The sequence below is a fragment of the Xenopus tropicalis genome, chromosome 7, assembly GCF_000004195.4.
Source record: "Xenopus tropicalis strain Nigerian chromosome 7, UCB_Xtro_10.0, whole genome shotgun sequence".
NCBI lineage: Eukaryota > Metazoa > Chordata > Amphibia > Anura > Pipidae > Xenopus > Xenopus tropicalis.
The window spans coordinates 128,160,654-128,179,443 of record NC_030683.2 but is presented as its reverse complement, the minus strand read 5'-3'; the positions used below and the strand labels follow the sequence as shown (position 1 = coordinate 128,179,443).

General features: G+C 34.7%; 1 protein-coding gene across 1 annotated transcript in view; it reads left to right on the top strand.

The window, feature by feature from the left end:
- LOC116412020 overlaps window positions 1–18,790 on the top strand; it is a 388,305-nt gene that overhangs the window by 284,913 nt on the left and 84,602 nt on the right. The window contains exons 263-281 of the mRNA XM_031905216.1: window positions 839–892; window positions 1,596–1,619; window positions 2,477–2,530; window positions 3,348–3,377; window positions 4,576–4,629; window positions 6,117–6,146; window positions 7,344–7,397; window positions 8,329–8,352; window positions 8,994–9,047; window positions 9,451–9,480; window positions 11,620–11,673; window positions 12,425–12,451; window positions 12,924–12,977; window positions 15,273–15,296; window positions 15,401–15,454; window positions 16,927–16,956; window positions 17,269–17,322; window positions 17,464–17,493; window positions 18,357–18,410. Of these exons, the coding sequence (XP_031761076.1) occupies window positions 839–892; window positions 1,596–1,619; window positions 2,477–2,530; window positions 3,348–3,377; window positions 4,576–4,629; window positions 6,117–6,146; window positions 7,344–7,397; window positions 8,329–8,352; window positions 8,994–9,047; window positions 9,451–9,480; window positions 11,620–11,673; window positions 12,425–12,451; window positions 12,924–12,977; window positions 15,273–15,296; window positions 15,401–15,454; window positions 16,927–16,956; window positions 17,269–17,322; window positions 17,464–17,493; window positions 18,357–18,410 (789 nt within the window). The remainder of the gene's footprint in view (window positions 1–838; window positions 893–1,595; window positions 1,620–2,476; window positions 2,531–3,347; window positions 3,378–4,575; window positions 4,630–6,116; window positions 6,147–7,343; window positions 7,398–8,328; window positions 8,353–8,993; window positions 9,048–9,450; window positions 9,481–11,619; window positions 11,674–12,424; window positions 12,452–12,923; window positions 12,978–15,272; window positions 15,297–15,400; window positions 15,455–16,926; window positions 16,957–17,268; window positions 17,323–17,463; window positions 17,494–18,356; window positions 18,411–18,790) is intronic.

Genomic DNA, 18,790 nt, shown 5'->3' with positions numbered 1-18,790 from the left:
GTGCTATGGAAGGCTCCCAAAGCCACAACTATTGTCATTACATTTATAACTTTTTGGCCCAAAAATTTAGTGACTTTCTGAATGCAGTTGCGATATTTTCATACAAAGGATAAAATCATTGTCAAGACATTTTAGAACTACAGAAATTATTGTGGTTACTTTGAAAAAATAGCATCTTAGTATATGTGCCCCTATGTGTCTAAATTTTTCATGAACTTTCCGAGTTCATGTAGAAGTTAGATGTCCCTTCACTTTCCTGGAAGATCCTTCTTTTGTCTCAAAACTTCAGAGGTTTCAAATTTTTAATGCTGGTTTTTGCACAACAATTTGGAAAAGTCGCATTTTTTGGAGCGAGAATTCGAAAAATTCAAGTTTTCTGTGGCTTTTTCTTGCACGGACTATTCCTATTGGATTTGTTAAGCAGCTGTTAGACATTCAAGGAAATGAGTCTAGTTGAGTTTGAAAATTAAAAACAAAATTGGAAATTATAGAGTTTTAGTAAATGTGCAAATTAATTTTGAGAAAGAGTCAAATTTTTCCTTTTACTTGTAGATATTTTCGAGATTTACTAATGGGTTTTGTACTCGATTTTTCAATTTTTTTTTCAAAATAACTTAAATAATTTGAGATTTGTTAATGTTTAGGTCACACTTTCACTATTTAACTAATTTTTTTGCCACTTCACAAATCTTTTGAAAGTTTATCAAATTTTTTGTTGAAGCAAAACGGGGCAGATTAGCTCATCACTAATTATGAGCTATGTCTGTGTGTATTTGGGATTTATGGCAGATAATGATTCCTTCAAGCACTAAATAAACAATGTATTTATTATATTAAGGTGACTGGGCCATAGAAACAGAGCAGCTAACTGTGCCAGTGCCATACGACCCGAGTGAGTATAATTATAATAAAATTAATTTATGAAATAGAAGTCAAATTTATCATATAACGGGTAAGCAGATTGTGAAACTGTAAAATAAATGTATAAATGTTCATTTGTTCTTATGACCCATTTTCACTAAACATTATTATAGACTGATCAGTTTCAATTGATCCAGTGATTTTATGGTTTATCGAAAAATGTAGCAAATATGATTAAATGAGATAGATCCAGAACAAATATATATATATATATATATATATATATCAGTAAATATTGCCCTTTTACATTCTTTCGCTTGAGCCGACATTTTATGATGGGCTGTGTGCTCCCTCAGAGATCAGCTGACAGGAAGTGATGCAGCTCTAACTGTAACAGGAAGTAGTGCAGTAGTGGTAGGAGAACTCTGCCCATTCATTGGCTGATGGGGCCTAGCATGTATGTGTGCCTAGGCTTGTTTGTGTGCACTGTGACTCCTATGATCCCAGGGGGCGGCCCTTAGTACTTAAAATGGCAGTTTTCTATTTAGGATTACCCAATAGCCCATACTACTTAAAAATTATATTTATATGAAAATGGTTTATTTAGATTTAGTGAAGGGGACAGTGGTTGCATTCATTATGCAGACATGCAGTTACATGTGTGAAAAATATATTGACTTATTCATATATAATATATAACTGTTCTTTATTATTATTATTATCTTTTTTTCTAGAACCCGGAGAACCAGTTCCTACAGGTAATTTTCTTCGCCTTATGATTTGAGAAAAAAAATAACTTGTAAAGAAAATGAAAGTAGACTAAAAATGTTCAATAATTAAGACTATGGGGCAGATTTATCAAAGAGTGAAATAAGAGAGCACCACAGAAAAACTCACCCACTTTCTATTCCTTCCTACTCTCATTTTTATCAATGGGTAAATCCAGTAGGAATGAACAGGAAGTGAGTAAGGGGCACATTTACTAAGCAATTATGAGATAAAGTTGGATTTTTTCTTACTTCTAGATAATTTCAAGATTTTCAAGGGGGGTTTCACCAAGAACCGTTTTTTTTCATTATTATTCCCAGAAAAATTCGAGTTTTTTTAAAAATAACTCTCATAATTCATGATTTATTAATGTTTAGTTAACTTTTTTGTTAAATAAAAAATGTCAAGGTTTTCAGTTTCTCCCAGTTTAAAGTGAAACTTAAACACATTATTGTTTTCCAAGATTGTTTTGCCAATGCGTCTAAAATGGCTGCTGGAGCACTTCCTGTTTGGGAAAAATAAAGAGGATTCATAGAAACGAACATCTTTTTAAACTCGAATTTTTCAACTTTTAACAATGCTTTCAACTCGGAAAATTCAGAATTTGACATTTTTGTTTAAACAATTCAAGCATTATTGTGACATTTTATAAATACAACAATGATCAAGTTTGTGCCCCTTAGTGTGCTCTAACACTTTGATAAATCTACCCCTGTAGAATCTTGAAAAAATAAACTCCATTTTTTAATAATAAAATAGTGAACCTCACTTTAGTCACTTCTACTATTTGTTTGTCATAGCCATCCTTATTGCTTACTCTAACGACCAATAATGTTTATATATTCAGGAGACTGGATCATAGAATTAGCACATGATGATCAGCCGACTAAATACAAAGGACGTGAGTATATCAAATACAATTTGCTATTAGAATGGGGAGGCAATGTTGGTGTCTATCAGCTATAGTTGAACCCCAGTTCTACATATGTACCACTTTATCTAGACAGGTATTAAGGTATTTAAATACATTTTGATGCATATACATTGGGTATGAATATCACTCAAATTGCTTTTCAACTTGGTGGGTTTTAAGGCACTTGGACATTGACAATAGTCCCCAGAGCTGCATTTCATAGGAACTTGCCATTTGACATTAAGTGGGTGATTTATCAACGTTTGAGTTTAATTTTTTCATGTTTCAAGGTTTTTTGTGCTCAAAATGAAAAAAAACATTCAAATCCCAATTTTGATTCAGGAACGCAAATGTCTGGTATTTATTAAGTGCAAAAAAACCCAAAACTTGAATGTAAAAATTCACCATCTAAAGGCTTGCAAATTTCTATAAAAGTCAATGGGAATTGTCATGGGCAAATTCTCAAACTCAAATTTTTTGAGTTTTTCAAGCTCGTGAACTAGAAAAATTCGAGATATTTGAGTTTTTTTTATTCAAACAAGTTTTTCTTATTAGTAAATAAGCGGCTATTTGATTTAAGAGTTTATTCAATTTAAAAAACAAACTCAAATTCACAAACTCAAAAATTGATAAATTAGCCCTTATGTGTCCCTGGTGTCAGGAATCAATGAAACCAGATTTCAAATATTCTGAAGCAGAACATACTAGGAATGTCGATGGGAATCTGGTTATACAAATGGCTTTTTTTATTTACCAAAATGTAGTTACAGTTTATATGACTGATAATTTTTTAATCCTTTTACAGGTCCGAAGGCTCCAATTCCTGGCAAGCGAGGTAATTCATAAAAGAAAAACAAAAAGTCTAAAAGAAAAAATAATTAAAAGTACAAACCCCACATGCAATTTCCACTGTATGTTCACTACTAAGAATTCATAATCCCATAAGTGATAATGAAAGCAGCAAACTCTCAAAACCAACATCAGGGGGCACATTTACTAAGAAATTATGAGATAAAGTCGGATTTTTTCTTACTTCTAGATAATATCGAGATTTACAAGTGGGTTTTCACCAGAACTCAATTTTTGTTGTTATTATTCCCAGAAAAATTAGAGTTTTTCAAAAATAACTCCCATAATTCGTGATTTATTAGTATTAGTATTTATTATTGTTTAGTTAACTTTTAACAGGTTTGATCTGTCAAGTACCATTGAGTCCTATGGAGGCTTAGAATAGTAGAGGAATAGAATAGTCAGAGACAGTCTGACACATTTTCAAGGAGAAGTTAATCCCATCATTGTTTTCTGTTTTACTCAGTTTCAAAGGTAAATTAATCCCCTCATTGTTTTGTATTTCACACCTTTCAAGGGGAGTTAATCCCATCAATGTTTTCAGTTTCACCCACTTTAAAGTGAAACTTAACAACATTATTGTTTTCAAAGAGTGCCAATGCTTCTAAAATGGCTGCTGGAGCACTTCCTGCTTGGGAAAAAATAAAGAGGATTCATGGAAACAAATGTCCATTGAAACTCAAATTCGAAAAATTAAAATTTTCAAATGTAATTCATTTTTTCAAATGTAAACTCAAAATGTTCATTTGAACGATTCAAGCATTTTCGGGACATTTTAGAAATACAGCAATGATCGAGTTTGTACGACTTTCGAGGCCAGAAAAAAACAAATTTTAGTAAATGTGCCCCCGGGTTTTAGTTGCAATAGTTTCGTTTTACAAAAAAAAATTAGTGGTAGAGTTAAAAAAAATCTGTCACGTTATGCTTAGTACTTTGTTATTTTACAGTGTAAATCAAGCACTCACAACACATCCAATTGCTTTACAGGCTTCACCTTCCAATAATCATACAACAGTTCCATATACACACATACTACAAAAATGATTTATATACTTTTCAAAAATTTAGCTAGATATTAGGCGATGTACCAAGGCATTCTTTAAATAATCAGTAGAAGTATTTCCTTGCTATACTTGTAAGTATCTTTTTTTAATGGGAAAAAAACCATTTATATTTGCTTTTAGAAATATGGCTGATACATGTGAAGACACCATCAGGAATATTAGAATTTGAAGGACGTAAGTACATATAATCTTCATTTTATGAATTGTGGTGAATTACAATCTAATGATAAGCAGGAATTCATTCGCTCTACTGGTTCATGGTCGACTGGCTAAAGTCTGTTACTTACAAATCAATTTTCCCATTTGTGTCAGATTTAAACCAATTTGGAAGTCACTACCAAAGTGCCACATTGAGGGACTCACCTGCATCCCTAGATGCATCTGATTTGGCTGATATTTTCAAGACCCAAGTGCCCACTGTATATTGCTGTTCTGTGCCACTGATCCCAGATGGAGAGCCACCAGCTCTAGTGATGAGCGAATCTGTCCCATTTTGCTTCGCCGAAAAAATTCATGAAATTTGAATTTTGAATTCAAAGAAAATCAATCAAAAAGAAAAATCAACGAAATGTGTTTGTCGCGGGACTTTTTTTTGTCTCCCGCATCTTTTTTTGTTGCAGGCATCTTTTTTGAAGCAACTGCGCTCAATTTGCCACGACCCTGCCCATTTTTACCCAATTTTTTTTGACATGCGATTAATTTTTCCGCACGATTTTCCACGGACAAAAAAGAATTTGCCAATGGCGAAATGCAGAAATTCACTGCGAATTCATGCCTGCCGAAAAAATTTGCTCATCACTAACCAGCTTCAGTGCCCTGTGGTGCCTACCCAACATCCTGTTGCCCTATGGTTGCAACCTAATTAACGTCAGCCATTTACTGGTGCTGGAAAAAGCTGAATAATGAAATGCAGTTTCTTATCATGTTACATGCACAGTCAGAAGGCCATTTTTTTAATTTAATTGAATTTCTGCATTACACCATTTTGTGAAACGTCGGCGGAAAATTTGAATAGGCAAATCGGGTGTGGTTAAGTCAAATTGGGCATGGTCATGTCAAATTAGGTGCAGTAGTGTCAAATTGATCAAGGTCATGCAAAAATAGGCGTGGTTGAAAAAAAATTGTGCAACAAACGCTTTTTGCAAATTTTTCGCCGTTTTGTGGAATCTTCTGTCTTTTCACAAATTTTCTGGCAAAGCGAAATGGGACAGATTTGCTTATCACTACCCAATATATTAAAATCCATGTCTGAGCAATGAAAGGACTTGGTTTGATCATAAACAGCTATTGATAATTGATAAAACCAAATGAGAAACACTGCATGTTTGGCCAGAAGAACTGCAGATAAATGGCGTTGATGTTAGTCTTTATATCTCATCTCATTGGGGTATTTTTTTTTACCCGGCTCTGAAGGTGATTTTATGCCCCCTTTTATTTCCAAAGGAAATGAAAATTGTCAGTGCAAATTTAAATGCCCCAAGTGCATGATACCTTTATGACTTTGTGTAAGAAATAATGTACATTGTTAGAAGATAACACTGTAAATGGTTTCAGACCTCCAATAATTTTGTACTGAACCGAGTTGTACCCAATCACAGATACAATAATTTTACTGCATTGCCATTAGTGTTTGATATTTAAATCTGATTAATTCTTTTTAGGACCCACGGCTCCAATTGCAGGAACAGATGGTAAGTTAAGAATACATATTTTCAGTCTATAACAGATAAGGTACTGTAAATTTGAACAAAAATTTCTGAAAAATATTTTTTTTGTCCCCAAATATTAATCATGTTACTTTAAATTCAAGATTAAGTAGCACATAGCAAATTTGAGATTAAGTCAGATTTTTTCTTACTTCTAGATAATTTCGAGATTTACGAATGGGTTTTTACTAGAACTCGATTTTTTTGTTATAGTTCCCCCAATAAAATTGTGTTTTTCGAAAATAACTCCCATAATTCGGGATTTATTAATGTTTAGTTAACTTTAAAAACAAAATTCTGTAAAACAAAATTCAAAAGGTTTGATCTGTCAAGTACCATTGAGCCCTAAGGCTTAGAATAGTAGAGGAATAGAATAGTCAGTGTCAGCCTGTCCTTGACACATTTTCAAGGAGAAGTTAAGTGGAACTTAATCCCCTCATTGTTTTCTATGTCACACTTTCCTAGGGGAAGTTAATCCCATCATTGTTTTCAGTTTCACCCAGTTTCAAGTGAAACTTAAACACATTATTGTCAATATTGCCAATGTTCCTAAAATGGCTGCTGGAGCACTTCCTGTTTGGGGAAAAATAGAGGATTCATGGAAACGAATGTCCATGTAAATTCAAATTTTTCAAGTTTTAACAATGCTTTCGAAAATTTTCATACAAATAATTCCAGCATTATTGTGATGTTTTAGACGAATCGCGATGAATTTTAGTAATAGTACCCCTAATTATTACAGTTTTTAAATCTCTTCCGCTTCCTGTGTCACAAAGCATTCCGGATTAATTTAAACCCTAACCTAAAGTCTAACATTGCTTTATTAATATGTTTTGATCTTTAAATTCCTGCATATTATTTTTATAGATTAAGGGGCAGATTTATCAAAATGTGAGATTAAAGCTCACTACAGAAAAACTCTCCCATGTTCTATTCATTCCTATGGGATTTTTTGAAGTGTATTTATCAAATGGTGAGTTTTAACTTTCACTTACTGATAAATACACTTCTTAAAATCCCATAGGAAAGGGGTGAGTTTTAATATATTAAGCTCTAAATTGCCATTTTGATAAATCTGTCCCATAGGTTCCATATAAAAAGTAATAGTCTTGTTAATGAGCAAAAAAAATAAACAAACTACAACTCGGATCACTGTCTTCAAATTGTTATACTTGTGTTTAGGAGAATGGACGGTAGAAACAGATCGGCCGACCCTACCAACCCCATATGAAAAAGGTAAGTGAAAATGTTAAGTCTGCTCACAAACATAAAATATAATGGCAACTTATATATATATATATATATATATAAGAGATTGATAAAGCCAATACAAATAAGCAACAATCAGTTTTGCTTTGATTATGTATAGAAATTCTTAGTTCTTTTAGGGAATCTTTAAATCTTGTACTGACAGATGCCATAGAAAGAAAGGAGATTGGGATTTTAAAAAAATGATGTATAGTGATGGGTGAAATAATTCGCCAGGCACGGATTCACGGCGAATTTCCACTTTTCTCCATTGGCGGAATTTTTACATAAAACGAGCGACAAACTTTTCTGTGGGAAAAATTGTTGCCCGTGTCAAGAAAATTATATGTGTAAAAAATTGAGGAAAAACGGCAAAAAATTTGTGAAACACTGAAAATGTTGCGCATCAAAAAAACACGCACACACATTTTTTTTTTGCAACGCAACATTTTTGGCATTTCACTAATTTATCTGCGTTTTGTGAATCCTTTCAAAGATTTGTACATTTTTGTGCCAAAGCAAAATGGGAGATTTGCTTGTTACTATATACTAATGGAAAGCAAAATAAAGAATTAGCTACGGGAAAATTGTACATTGTATTCTTCAATGTAATAAATGTTTTACATCAGAAATTTGTAGAGAGATAATGCAACAAGCAGAGTAAAGGAAATAGACTAAGTGGCAGATTTATTGCTCGTAAAAAAAAAAAGAATAATTGGTTCAGATTTACTAATCCTATTTATAATATTACGTATTCATAAAAGCACAGAAATGTATGTTAACTGATTTGAAAAATCAATGATAGAAGAGTATTGCTATAAATATTGTATGATGTAATAGCCGTCCTTTCTCAGAGATTGGTAGGTGTTAACACACAGGTCTACTACTCTCTAATTTCATTTACTCTTTTTTTTACTAGAGCCTGGAGCTCCATCTCCATCAGGTAATTAATACATCCATCTTTTTAAACCCCTAATAATATATGCAGCCTTGTGTACTCACATAGATTGATTTATCAAAAATCACATTTTTTTTCCGTTTAAAAAAAACAACTCTAAGGGGCAGATTTATCAAGATTCAAATTCAAGTTTTTAAAGCAATTCGAGTTTCTTTGCGGTAAAACGCTCTCAAGTTAGCGTTTCAGCAATGTGAACATTCAAGGTCTATTAAGCGCAAAACAACTCAACTGTTAAAATTTGGCATCTAAAAGCTGGTAAGTTCATGTAGAAATCAATGGGAGTTGTCCTAGGCAAAATTTTCAAATTTCATTTTTTTTTCATTAATATTTTTAAATTAAGATTTTGATATTTGAGGGTTTGTTTGTTTTTTTATAAATAACCGTAAGTTTGGTAAGGTTTTCAAATGAAAAAATTCAAAAATGCACAAATTCGAATTCTGATAAATATGTCTCCCCATCTCAAAAATGTGCTGAAGTATTAAAAAAGCTTGAATTTTAAAGCCCTGATCATGTCAAAAGGTGAAACACTTTGACACAATAAGGTATATATTTTATAATGTGTATCATTTTTCGATTTCTTCTTTTACCACAAATATTTAATTGCTGTGATTGATTTATGTTTTTAGGAGACTGGATTATAGAGTTTGCTCAGCCAGGGCAAAAAACGAAATTTAGAGCGAGTAAGTATACAAGATTTATTTGACGTTACAGCACATATGTCATTAAATTCTTTCCATGTAGCAAATTAACTGATTTAACTGATTATGACATTGTATTTTTGCCTGATTTTTTTTTATTTTTAAGAAGAATCTTGTGAATCTTTTTTCACAATCACAAGAAACTCGTGATTCCTTCATTGCTGCAAAAGAAAAAATTGAGAGTGTAGTAAAAAATCAAAATAATAGAAAATATACACCTGTCACCTGTCCTGAAAAGTCCTACTGAAAGAGATCAAATAAAGTCAAACAATTAAATTCTAAACATTTTGCAATATATTATAAAACTGAATTGTTATTACTGTATATTACACAATTGTATTATTATTTCAAACATTACTTAATGTATTATTAAATGTATTTTTAGGACCTGTTGTTCCTCTTTTTGGAAGAAAAGGTAATTATCAAATGTTGTTGCAAATTAATTATTGTTATTAATACACAGGCAAAAATATACAGGTATAAGGATATTAAGTGGGGATATTAGGTATAAGGATATTAAGTGGGGGTATTAGGTATAAGGATATTAAGTGGGGATATTAGGTATAAGGATATTAAGTGGGGATATTAGGTATAAGGATATTAAGTGGGGGTATTAGGTATAAGGATATTAAGTGGGGATATTAGGTATAAGGATATTAAGTGGGGGTATTAGGTATAAGGATATAAAGTGGGGATATTAGGCATAAGGATATTAAGTGGGGATATTAGGCATAAGGATATTAAGTGGGGTTATTAGGCATAAGGATATTAAGTGGGGTTATTAGGCATAAGGATATTAAGTGGGGTTATTAGGCATAAGGATATTAAGTGGGGTTATTAGGCATAAGGATATTAACTGGGGATATTAGGTATAAGGATATTAACTGGGGATATTAGGTATAAGGATATTAAGTGGGGATATTGGGTATAAGGATATCAAGTGGGGTTATTAGGTATAAGGATATTAAGTGGGGATATTAGGTATAAGGATATTAAGTGGGGATATTAGGCATAAGGATATTAAGTGGGGTTATTAGGTATAAGGATATTAACTGGGGATATTAGGTATAAGGATATTAACTGGGAATATTAGGTATAAGGATATTAACTGGGGATATTAGGTATAAGGATATTAACTGGGGATATTAGGTATAAGGATATTAACTGGGGATATTAGGTATAAGGATATTAACTGGGGATATTAGGTATAAGGATATTAACTGGGGATATTAGGTATAAGGATATTAAGTGGGGATATTAGGCATAAGGATATTAAGTGGGGATATTGGGTATAAGGATATTGGGTATAAGGATATTATGTGGGGATATTTCTTCCGTTCAGCTGAAACCTTCATTTTTGAGGAGGGTTTCAAAACTCATATATTATTTACCTAGTTTGTACTCTTTATTCAGACCCCTGGGTATTGTTGTCTTGATACTCTACCCGAGCCAACATCTGCCCTAACCAAATTGTCTCTCAGTGATCTGCCTTTTTATATGAGATGGGGGGGGGTTTGAAATTCTATCACACTAGGGAATTCAACCTTGAATATATTCCAGTGTTGACTGACTATCCTCCCAATTGGTCTGGACAGACTATTATACCCACAAATGATAAGCGCTCACTTGTTTTTGCCCTTTTTTAAAACTCACTATTCAATGGACAGGATATCACTTCCCCTTTAGATTTTTTCAAAACCTTCCTAGTTTATCCTCTATCTACAGATCTCCATTCCATCCAGCCTCTTAGCCACTGATCTCTTGATATGAAGAGTATAGTAACAGGGGTTTTTTATCCATTGGTTCCACATATAAATCTGTTTCTACCTCCATGTTTGTATACGAGAACATCAAGAAAATTAACCTGAAAAAAATCTTAGGGGCACATTTACTAATTCACGAATCCGAATCCCGAATGGGAAAAAATCAGATTGGAAATGAAAATTTTGTGTTTTTTTTCGTCGCCGTCGCGTTTTTTCGTATTTTGTGCGATTTTATTTTGTCGCCGTCATGACTTTATCGTATTGAGCAATTGTAAACGGTGGAAAAACCAATCCGATTTTTTCGCGACAGCGCCGAAAAAGTTGTGGAAAATATACGATAAAGTCGTAACGGCAACAAAAAAGTCGAACAAAATCCGAAAAATCGCGATGGTGATGAAAAAGTCGCAAAAATACCGATCATTATGACAAAAACGCATTCGGACGCTTTCGGCCCATTTGTGGATTAGTAAATGTGCCCCATAGTGTATTGTAAACTTCAAGGTGCCCCCGCACCCCCAAGGTGCATCCCCTGCACCCCCTTAACCCCCCATAGGGGGCATGTAAGTGAAATGAGTCAGGGGAGGAGGAACAAGGATTGGGTCTGGGCCACCAGGGCCCACCGGGCTTTTTCCCTGTAACCCGGTGGTCCAGTCCGACCCTGTTTATAAACCATATTACACCCTTGAATTACTTGATTTCTTCTTCCATTTTTGTCTTTGTTTCGATTGCATTGCATTTTACCCATTTAATATGAAGGTTGACTAATAATTATATTTTATTGCTAAATTTAGGATTATGGATCATGGAAGTCAAACTTCCATCAGAGACAAGAAACTATGAAGGGAGTAAGTATATAAAGACTCTATGCCACATAATGTGTTCATACAATACTTATCAAGTTATTTAGATAAAGATGGATTGAACTGCAACGTTATACATATTTACTTTCCCAGAAGATTATTCAACAAACGGAAAATGAAACACATGTACTTACCCTTTATTTTTGCTGCTCACATTCTGTCGTAAATCAGGATATTGAATTAATATTTTTTAAATGTGTCAGTTTTAAATATTTGAAACGTAGCAGGGTTGGACTGAGGGTTGCAAGGGATTTTGCCTCAGGGGGCCTTGCACCCCCCAATGGCCCCCACCACTTTCACCCTCCCCCTTGCAGAGGCCCCCCAACATCTTCCGACCCCCCTCCCCCAAGCTAAATGAAACTCACCTGTGACATTGGGGAGGGAGACCAGCGGATTGGGGGAGGGAGACTGGCAGATCGCGGGAGCGCCTGGGGGGATCAGATCTGGGCAACCAGGGCCCACTGGGTTTTTTCCCCAATACCCCGGTGGCCCAGTCCGACGCCAATATGAAGGTTTTCTTGTATTTACAGCAAGACTAAAATAGATTAAATTACCTGTATCTAAAAAACAATAATAACTTATTGGCTTAAGGCCTCTATAGTACATTATTAGACAAGCTTTATTCCCAAGATTATCAGTGATTATATATATATATATATATATATATATATATATAGCCATATTAAGAGATATACACAGTACAGCTGATAACAGTTTCTATCATTTATCTTTGTAGGACCCATATCTCCAACGGATATTGACGGTAAGCCTAACACTGATTAACCTGATCAATTAAAACAACAGAACATAGAGACTCACCATGAACTTTAGCTGCAGAGCGCTACATCGAAAATCGTTTTTGCTTTTCTAATAAGCAGCACGAACACTAGGGATGCACCAAATCCATTTTTTCAGAACCCCCGAATCCCTCCTAAAGTATTCGGGCAAATACCGAACCGAATCGGTTTTGGAAAGGGTTAAATTTCTTCCGAGTTGACGTGACAAAAAGTCACGTGATTTTTAGGATTCGGTTCGGCCAGGACTGGGGGCTTTGGCCGAATCCGAATCCTGCCGAAAAAGGCAGAATCTTGGCCGAATACCGAACCAAATCCTGGATTTGCTGCATCCCTAATGAACACATATACTTGCTATGAAGTGTAAGTCCTGTATATTATAGAGCAGAATGACTAACCTACTGTTTGACATTTTAAATCCTATATTTATTTTGTGTATAGGAGAATGGATCACTGAAACAGAACAGACATCTGTACCAGACGAATATGAAGGAAGTGAGTACATATGTTGGACAAATGATTTGTTGATCTGATTTGTTGAATTAATTTCAATACAGTGAAAGTTTATGAGCGACTTATCAAATTGGTACAGGTATGGGACCTGTTATCCAGAATGCTCGGGACCTGGGGTTTTCCGGATAAGGGATCTTTCCAGAATTGGATCTCCATAACTTAAGTCTACTAATAAATCATTTAAATATTGAATAAACCCAATAGGGCTGTTCTGCCCCAATAAGGGGTAATTATATCTTAGTTGGGATCAAGTACAGGTACTGTTTTATTATTACAGAGAAAAAGGAATCATTTAACCATTAAATAAACCCAATAGGGCTGTTCTGCCCCCAATAAGGGGTAATTATATCTTAGTTGGGATCAAGTACAGGTACTGTTTTATTATTACAGAGAAAAGGGAATCATTTAACCATGAAATAAACCCAATAGGGCTGTTCTGCCCCCAATAAGGGGTAATTATATCTTAGTTGGGATCAAGTACAGGTACTGTTTTATTATTACAGAGAAAAGGGAATCATTTAACCATGAAATAAACCCAATAGGGCTGTTCTGCCCCCAATAAGGGGTAATTATATCTTAGTTGGGATCAAGTACAGATACTTTTTATTATTACAGAGAAAAGGGAATCATTTAACCATGAAATAAACCCAATAGGGCTGTTCTGCCCCCAATAAGGGGTAATTATATCTTAGTTGGGATCAAGTACAGGTACTGTTTTATTATTACAGAGAAAAGGGAATCATTTAACCATTAAATAAACCCAATAGGGCTGTTCTGCCCCCAATAAGGGGTAATTATATCTTAGTTGGGATCAAGTACAGGTACTGTTTTATTATTACAGAGAAAAGGGAATTATTTAACCATGAAATAAACCCAATAGGGCTGTTCTGCCCCAATAAGGGGTAATTATATCTTAGTTGGGATCAAGTACAGGTACTGTTTTATTATTACAGAGAAAAGGGAATTATTTAACCATTAAATAAACCCAATAGGGCTGTTCTGCCCCCAATAAGGGGTAATTATATCTTAGTTGGGATCAAGTACAGGTATTGTTTCATTATTACAGAGAAAAGGGAATCATTTAACCATTAAATAAACCCAATAAGGCTGTTCTGCCCCCAATAAGGGGTAATTATATCTTAGTTGGGATCAAGTACAGGTACCGTTTTATTATTACAGAGTAAAGGGAATCATTTAACCATTAAATAAACCCAATAGGGCTGTTCTGCCCCAATAAGGAGTAATTATATCTTAGTTGGGATCAAGTACAGGTACTGTTTTATTATTACAGAGAAAAGGGAATCATTTAACCATTAAATAAACCCAATAGGGCTGTTCTGCCCCAATAAGGGGTAATTATATCTTAGTTGGGATCAAGTACAGGTACCGTTTTATTATTACAGAGTAAAGGGAATCATTTAACCATTAAATAAACCCAATAGGGCTGTTCTGCCCCAATAAGGAGTAATTATATCTTAGTTGGGATCAAGTACAGGTACTGTTTTATTATTACAGAGAAAAGGGAATCATTTAACCATGAAATAAACCCAATAGGGCTGTTCTGCCCCAATAAGGGGTAATTATATCTTAGTTGGGATCAAGTACAGGTACTGTTTTATTATTACAGAGAAAAGGGAATCATTTAACCATGAAATAAACCCAATAGGGCTGTTCTGCCCCCAATAAGGGGTAATTATATCTTAGTTGGGATCAAGTACAGGTACTGTTTTATTATTACAGAGAAAAGGGAATCATTTAACCATGAAATAAACCCAATAGGGCAAGGCAAAGGAAAAGATAAGGACATGTAAAAATAATCTGTAATTCAGACCTGATCTGTAGCAATGAGTGAATATTTTCGCCAGGCATGGATTTGTAGTAAATTTCCACATTTCGCCATTGGCAAATTGTTTTCAGTGAAGCAAAATGGGACCGATTCGCTCATCACTACTGATCTGTATTTTTTTCCAACTGTTAACCTTCATTACCACTTAAGGGGGAAAAAAAAAAAACTTTTCTGCTGAAGTTGGTTGCAGTTCGACATTATAAATCCCTATAATGATAACATCACTTTTATTCCAGAATTCTAATTTCTACTTCCAACTTATTCCAATGATACAGTTTTTTCAGTCCTTGTTGATACGATGTTTCCTTGGAATTCTTATTTAATGTAGTTTTATGCCCATGCCAATTATATGATGAAACAATAGTAAATGCTTCATAACCTTTTGCTAGACTGATATTTTGGTAACCTTTCTTGTTTTTTTATCTTTATAGAACCAGGAGAGCCATTGCCTACAGGTAATCAAAAATCTACAATATTTTATAATGTACAGCCATATAATGTACAGCCATATTTGCTTATTGTAACCTACAAAATAAATACTATGTACATTTGTGTTTAGCTGAATGGATCCTGCAAATAGCAAAACCTGGGCAGCCAACACAATTCAAAGGAAGTGAGTATATCAATTATATCTATTTTTTTTGCAAGGGTTCAAGTGTATTATTCTATAGTGGTGTTATATGATGTATGATATCGTAAAGATTGATTTTATAGTAAAATCACAAATAATTGTGAATTATTATTATTGGCCAAAAATGTTGCTATTCATGAAGTAGGCACCACTCCAAATGGGGAGGTTGTCATAAAAAAGGTTGTATGGATCAACATACCATGAAGGAAAGCAGTAAGGCACTCACAGACTACTCCAGTGTAAACAACCCCAACTTGGTCAGTTTTCCCTCATAACTTTCCATAACCTTATCAGCTGAGTTGCCCTTCGTTGGACGCTCTCTAATTTAGTAATACCCCATTTGAGCACTGGAGACCAAAACTAGGTGGGGCCTCACAAGTGCTTTGTAAAGAGCAATAATGACCTTCTCCTATAATACAGCTCAAACCCCTGTTTGCTCTTCCATCTGTTACTGGCATTGCTTGCTACAGCCAAGTTTATTATCTGCAAGGTCCCCAAGCTCCTTCTCCATTATGGATTTGCCTAGCACATCCTCGATGGTCTTTATTGAGCTGCATAAATTTGTTCCATTGACTGTCCTGGCAGTACTATTGCTCCAGTCAATATCTGGTATCCATGTCTGGGTACTTAACCCTCCCCATTATCAAGTATTTCCCCAAACTTTTTTAATTGCAACAGGAGCTAAGTCTCTCCCACTGAACAAACATACCCCTTTTCTATTTTCCCCATTCCTCCGACACAAGGTACAGTATAGCCCCCAAAATCATTCTTGAGGACTTCCAACTCTCCTCTAGTTTTGCCATTGGTGCCAATGTGTATCCCAACCACCAGGTTTTCCCAAGCCCCTTCCAATAATCTGTCTACTTGTTCCACCACATGCTGAACCCTAGCCCCGGGCAAGCAGCAGACAGTTTGAAATGTGGGGTCCTTGTAACAGATAAACTTATTCACCTTCCTAATACATAGTAACATAGTAACATAGTAAGTTGGGTTGAAAAAAGACGTACGTCCATCACGTTCAACCATAATGCCTATATATAACCTGCCTAACTACAAGTTGATCCAGAGGAAGGCAAAAAACCCCATCTGAAGCCTCTCTAATTTGCCGCAGAGGGGAAATAATTCCTTCCTGACTCCAAGATGGCAATGGGACTAGTCCCTGGGGCAACTTGTACTAAGAGCTATCTCCCATAACCCTGTATAAATAATAGTACTTATCACATGTGTATCTATTTTGTCTATATGGAATCATAAAAAATTTGTCTTGGGCTTTGGTATACAAACCTCAAAGTTCAAAGTCCATATTGATCTATATTACATTTTGTGGATGTTCTTTATATGAACTCCAGTAGGTATATATATGACAAAGTCCTTACTATAGAGTAATAATGAATTAACGCGTGCATTCGCTCACAAACATCATTTTCTGATAACATTTTCATTTATAATTGTAGAACCTATAGCACCAATTCATGGACGAAAAGGTAACCTTCGACTTTCAAAATGTCATTATTAAAACAGATCAAAAATTGAATTAGAAATAGATATTTCTCCTATAAACAATACAGTTACTGATAATGATAATGATAGAGTATAAAAACTATAAGTGCATAATATACTTCTTTGTATCCTTTTCTTGCATTGCTTCCTTTCCATAACTCAGATTTTTTGTATTATTTAGAAGTATGTACCCTGTATCATAAATAAAAAAAACATTAATATATATATATATATATATACAGTATAGTAAACTTTATAGCATTTATATTTTCTGTCGCTATTCTCTGTTCCCTTAGGAGTATATATCGTGAGAGTAGCAGCACCATTAGGAACTGAGGACTATTATGGAAGTAAGTAGATAATACTAACAAACTGTTTAGGGTCATTGCATTTTTCATGGGATAAATGTACGTTCCGCTGTCTATTAGCAGTTGTATTGTATATTTGTTTGCATTAAGAATTTGAAATTAATTGTTGGCATTTTTCTCCAGTACCTAAAGCCCCACTTCCTGGAACAGAAGGTAAATAGACATATTCTGAATTATTCTTTGAATGGGAAATGGAATAGTTCCCGGCAAAAACATACTAGTTTGAGCTAAAATAATATAAGAATAGTAGCACAAATGTAAAAGCGGACACCTCGCACCACAAAAAGGCACCATTTGGGAAATGGCAAGATGACTAAGGGGCTGATTTACTAAGACACGAATTCGAACCCGAATTGGAAAAATTCCGATTGGAAAACGAATATTTTGCGACTTTTTCATATTTTTTGCGATTTTTTCGGCGTCTTTACGATTTTTGCAAAAAAACGCGAGTTTTTCGTAGCCATTACGAAAGTTGCGCAAAGTCGCAATTTTTTCGTAGCGTTAACACTTGCGCGAAAAGTCGCGCCTTTTTCATAGCGTTAAAACTTAAAAGGCGCGACGTTTCGCGCAAGTTTTAATGCTACGAAAAAATCGCGACTTTGCGCAACTTTTGGAATGGCTACGAAAAACTCGCGGTTTTTCGCAAAAATCGTAAAGACGCCGAAAAAAACGTAAAAAATACGAAAAAAATCGCAAAATACCGATCATTACGAAAAAAACGCAATCGGACGCATTCGGCCCGTTCGTGGGTTAGTAAATGTGCCCCTAAATGTCTATTATACCCCAGGAGACTCTTGAACCACTACCCACCACCAAAAAATCCCTTTATGAATGTTCAGGGGAACATTGGGTAGTAGATGCTTTGAACAAAACACCCAATGTCCCATAGCCCTTATTGTAGACTACAGCAATAGTAAAGGTCAGTTTTTAGTGGGTCAGGATCTGGACTCCTCAGAATACATTTAAAAATGCAAAAAGGCCACTTTCTGTTAACAACTGTGAACTTTTCTTATCAGGAGAATGGCTCATAGAAACCGAGCAGCCAACGGTACCGGTGCCATATGAGCCAGGTGAGTATATGTGCAGATAGGAGTACAAAGTACAGAATGTTAGAGATAACGATGGGTGCCTTATGGGGTGCCATTGAACTGGTTCAATAATTGAACACAGTTGACCAAACAACACAACAAAAAATTGTGGTTTTCTTTCATACAGTCATGCAGTCTGTTTATCTGAAGCCCCCTACAGATGTCAGTATTATTCATCCCCTGCCTTCTCAGGGGAATCTTTCGGCAAAGCAAAATGTGCCAGTTTTGTCAAATATCACTGAATATGATTTATATATACAATTTCTTCTTTTTTCCAAAAGCTGGAGTAATAACCAAATCTAAGGGGCACATTTACTAATCCACGAATCCGAATGGGAAAAATTCGGATTGGAAACGAACAT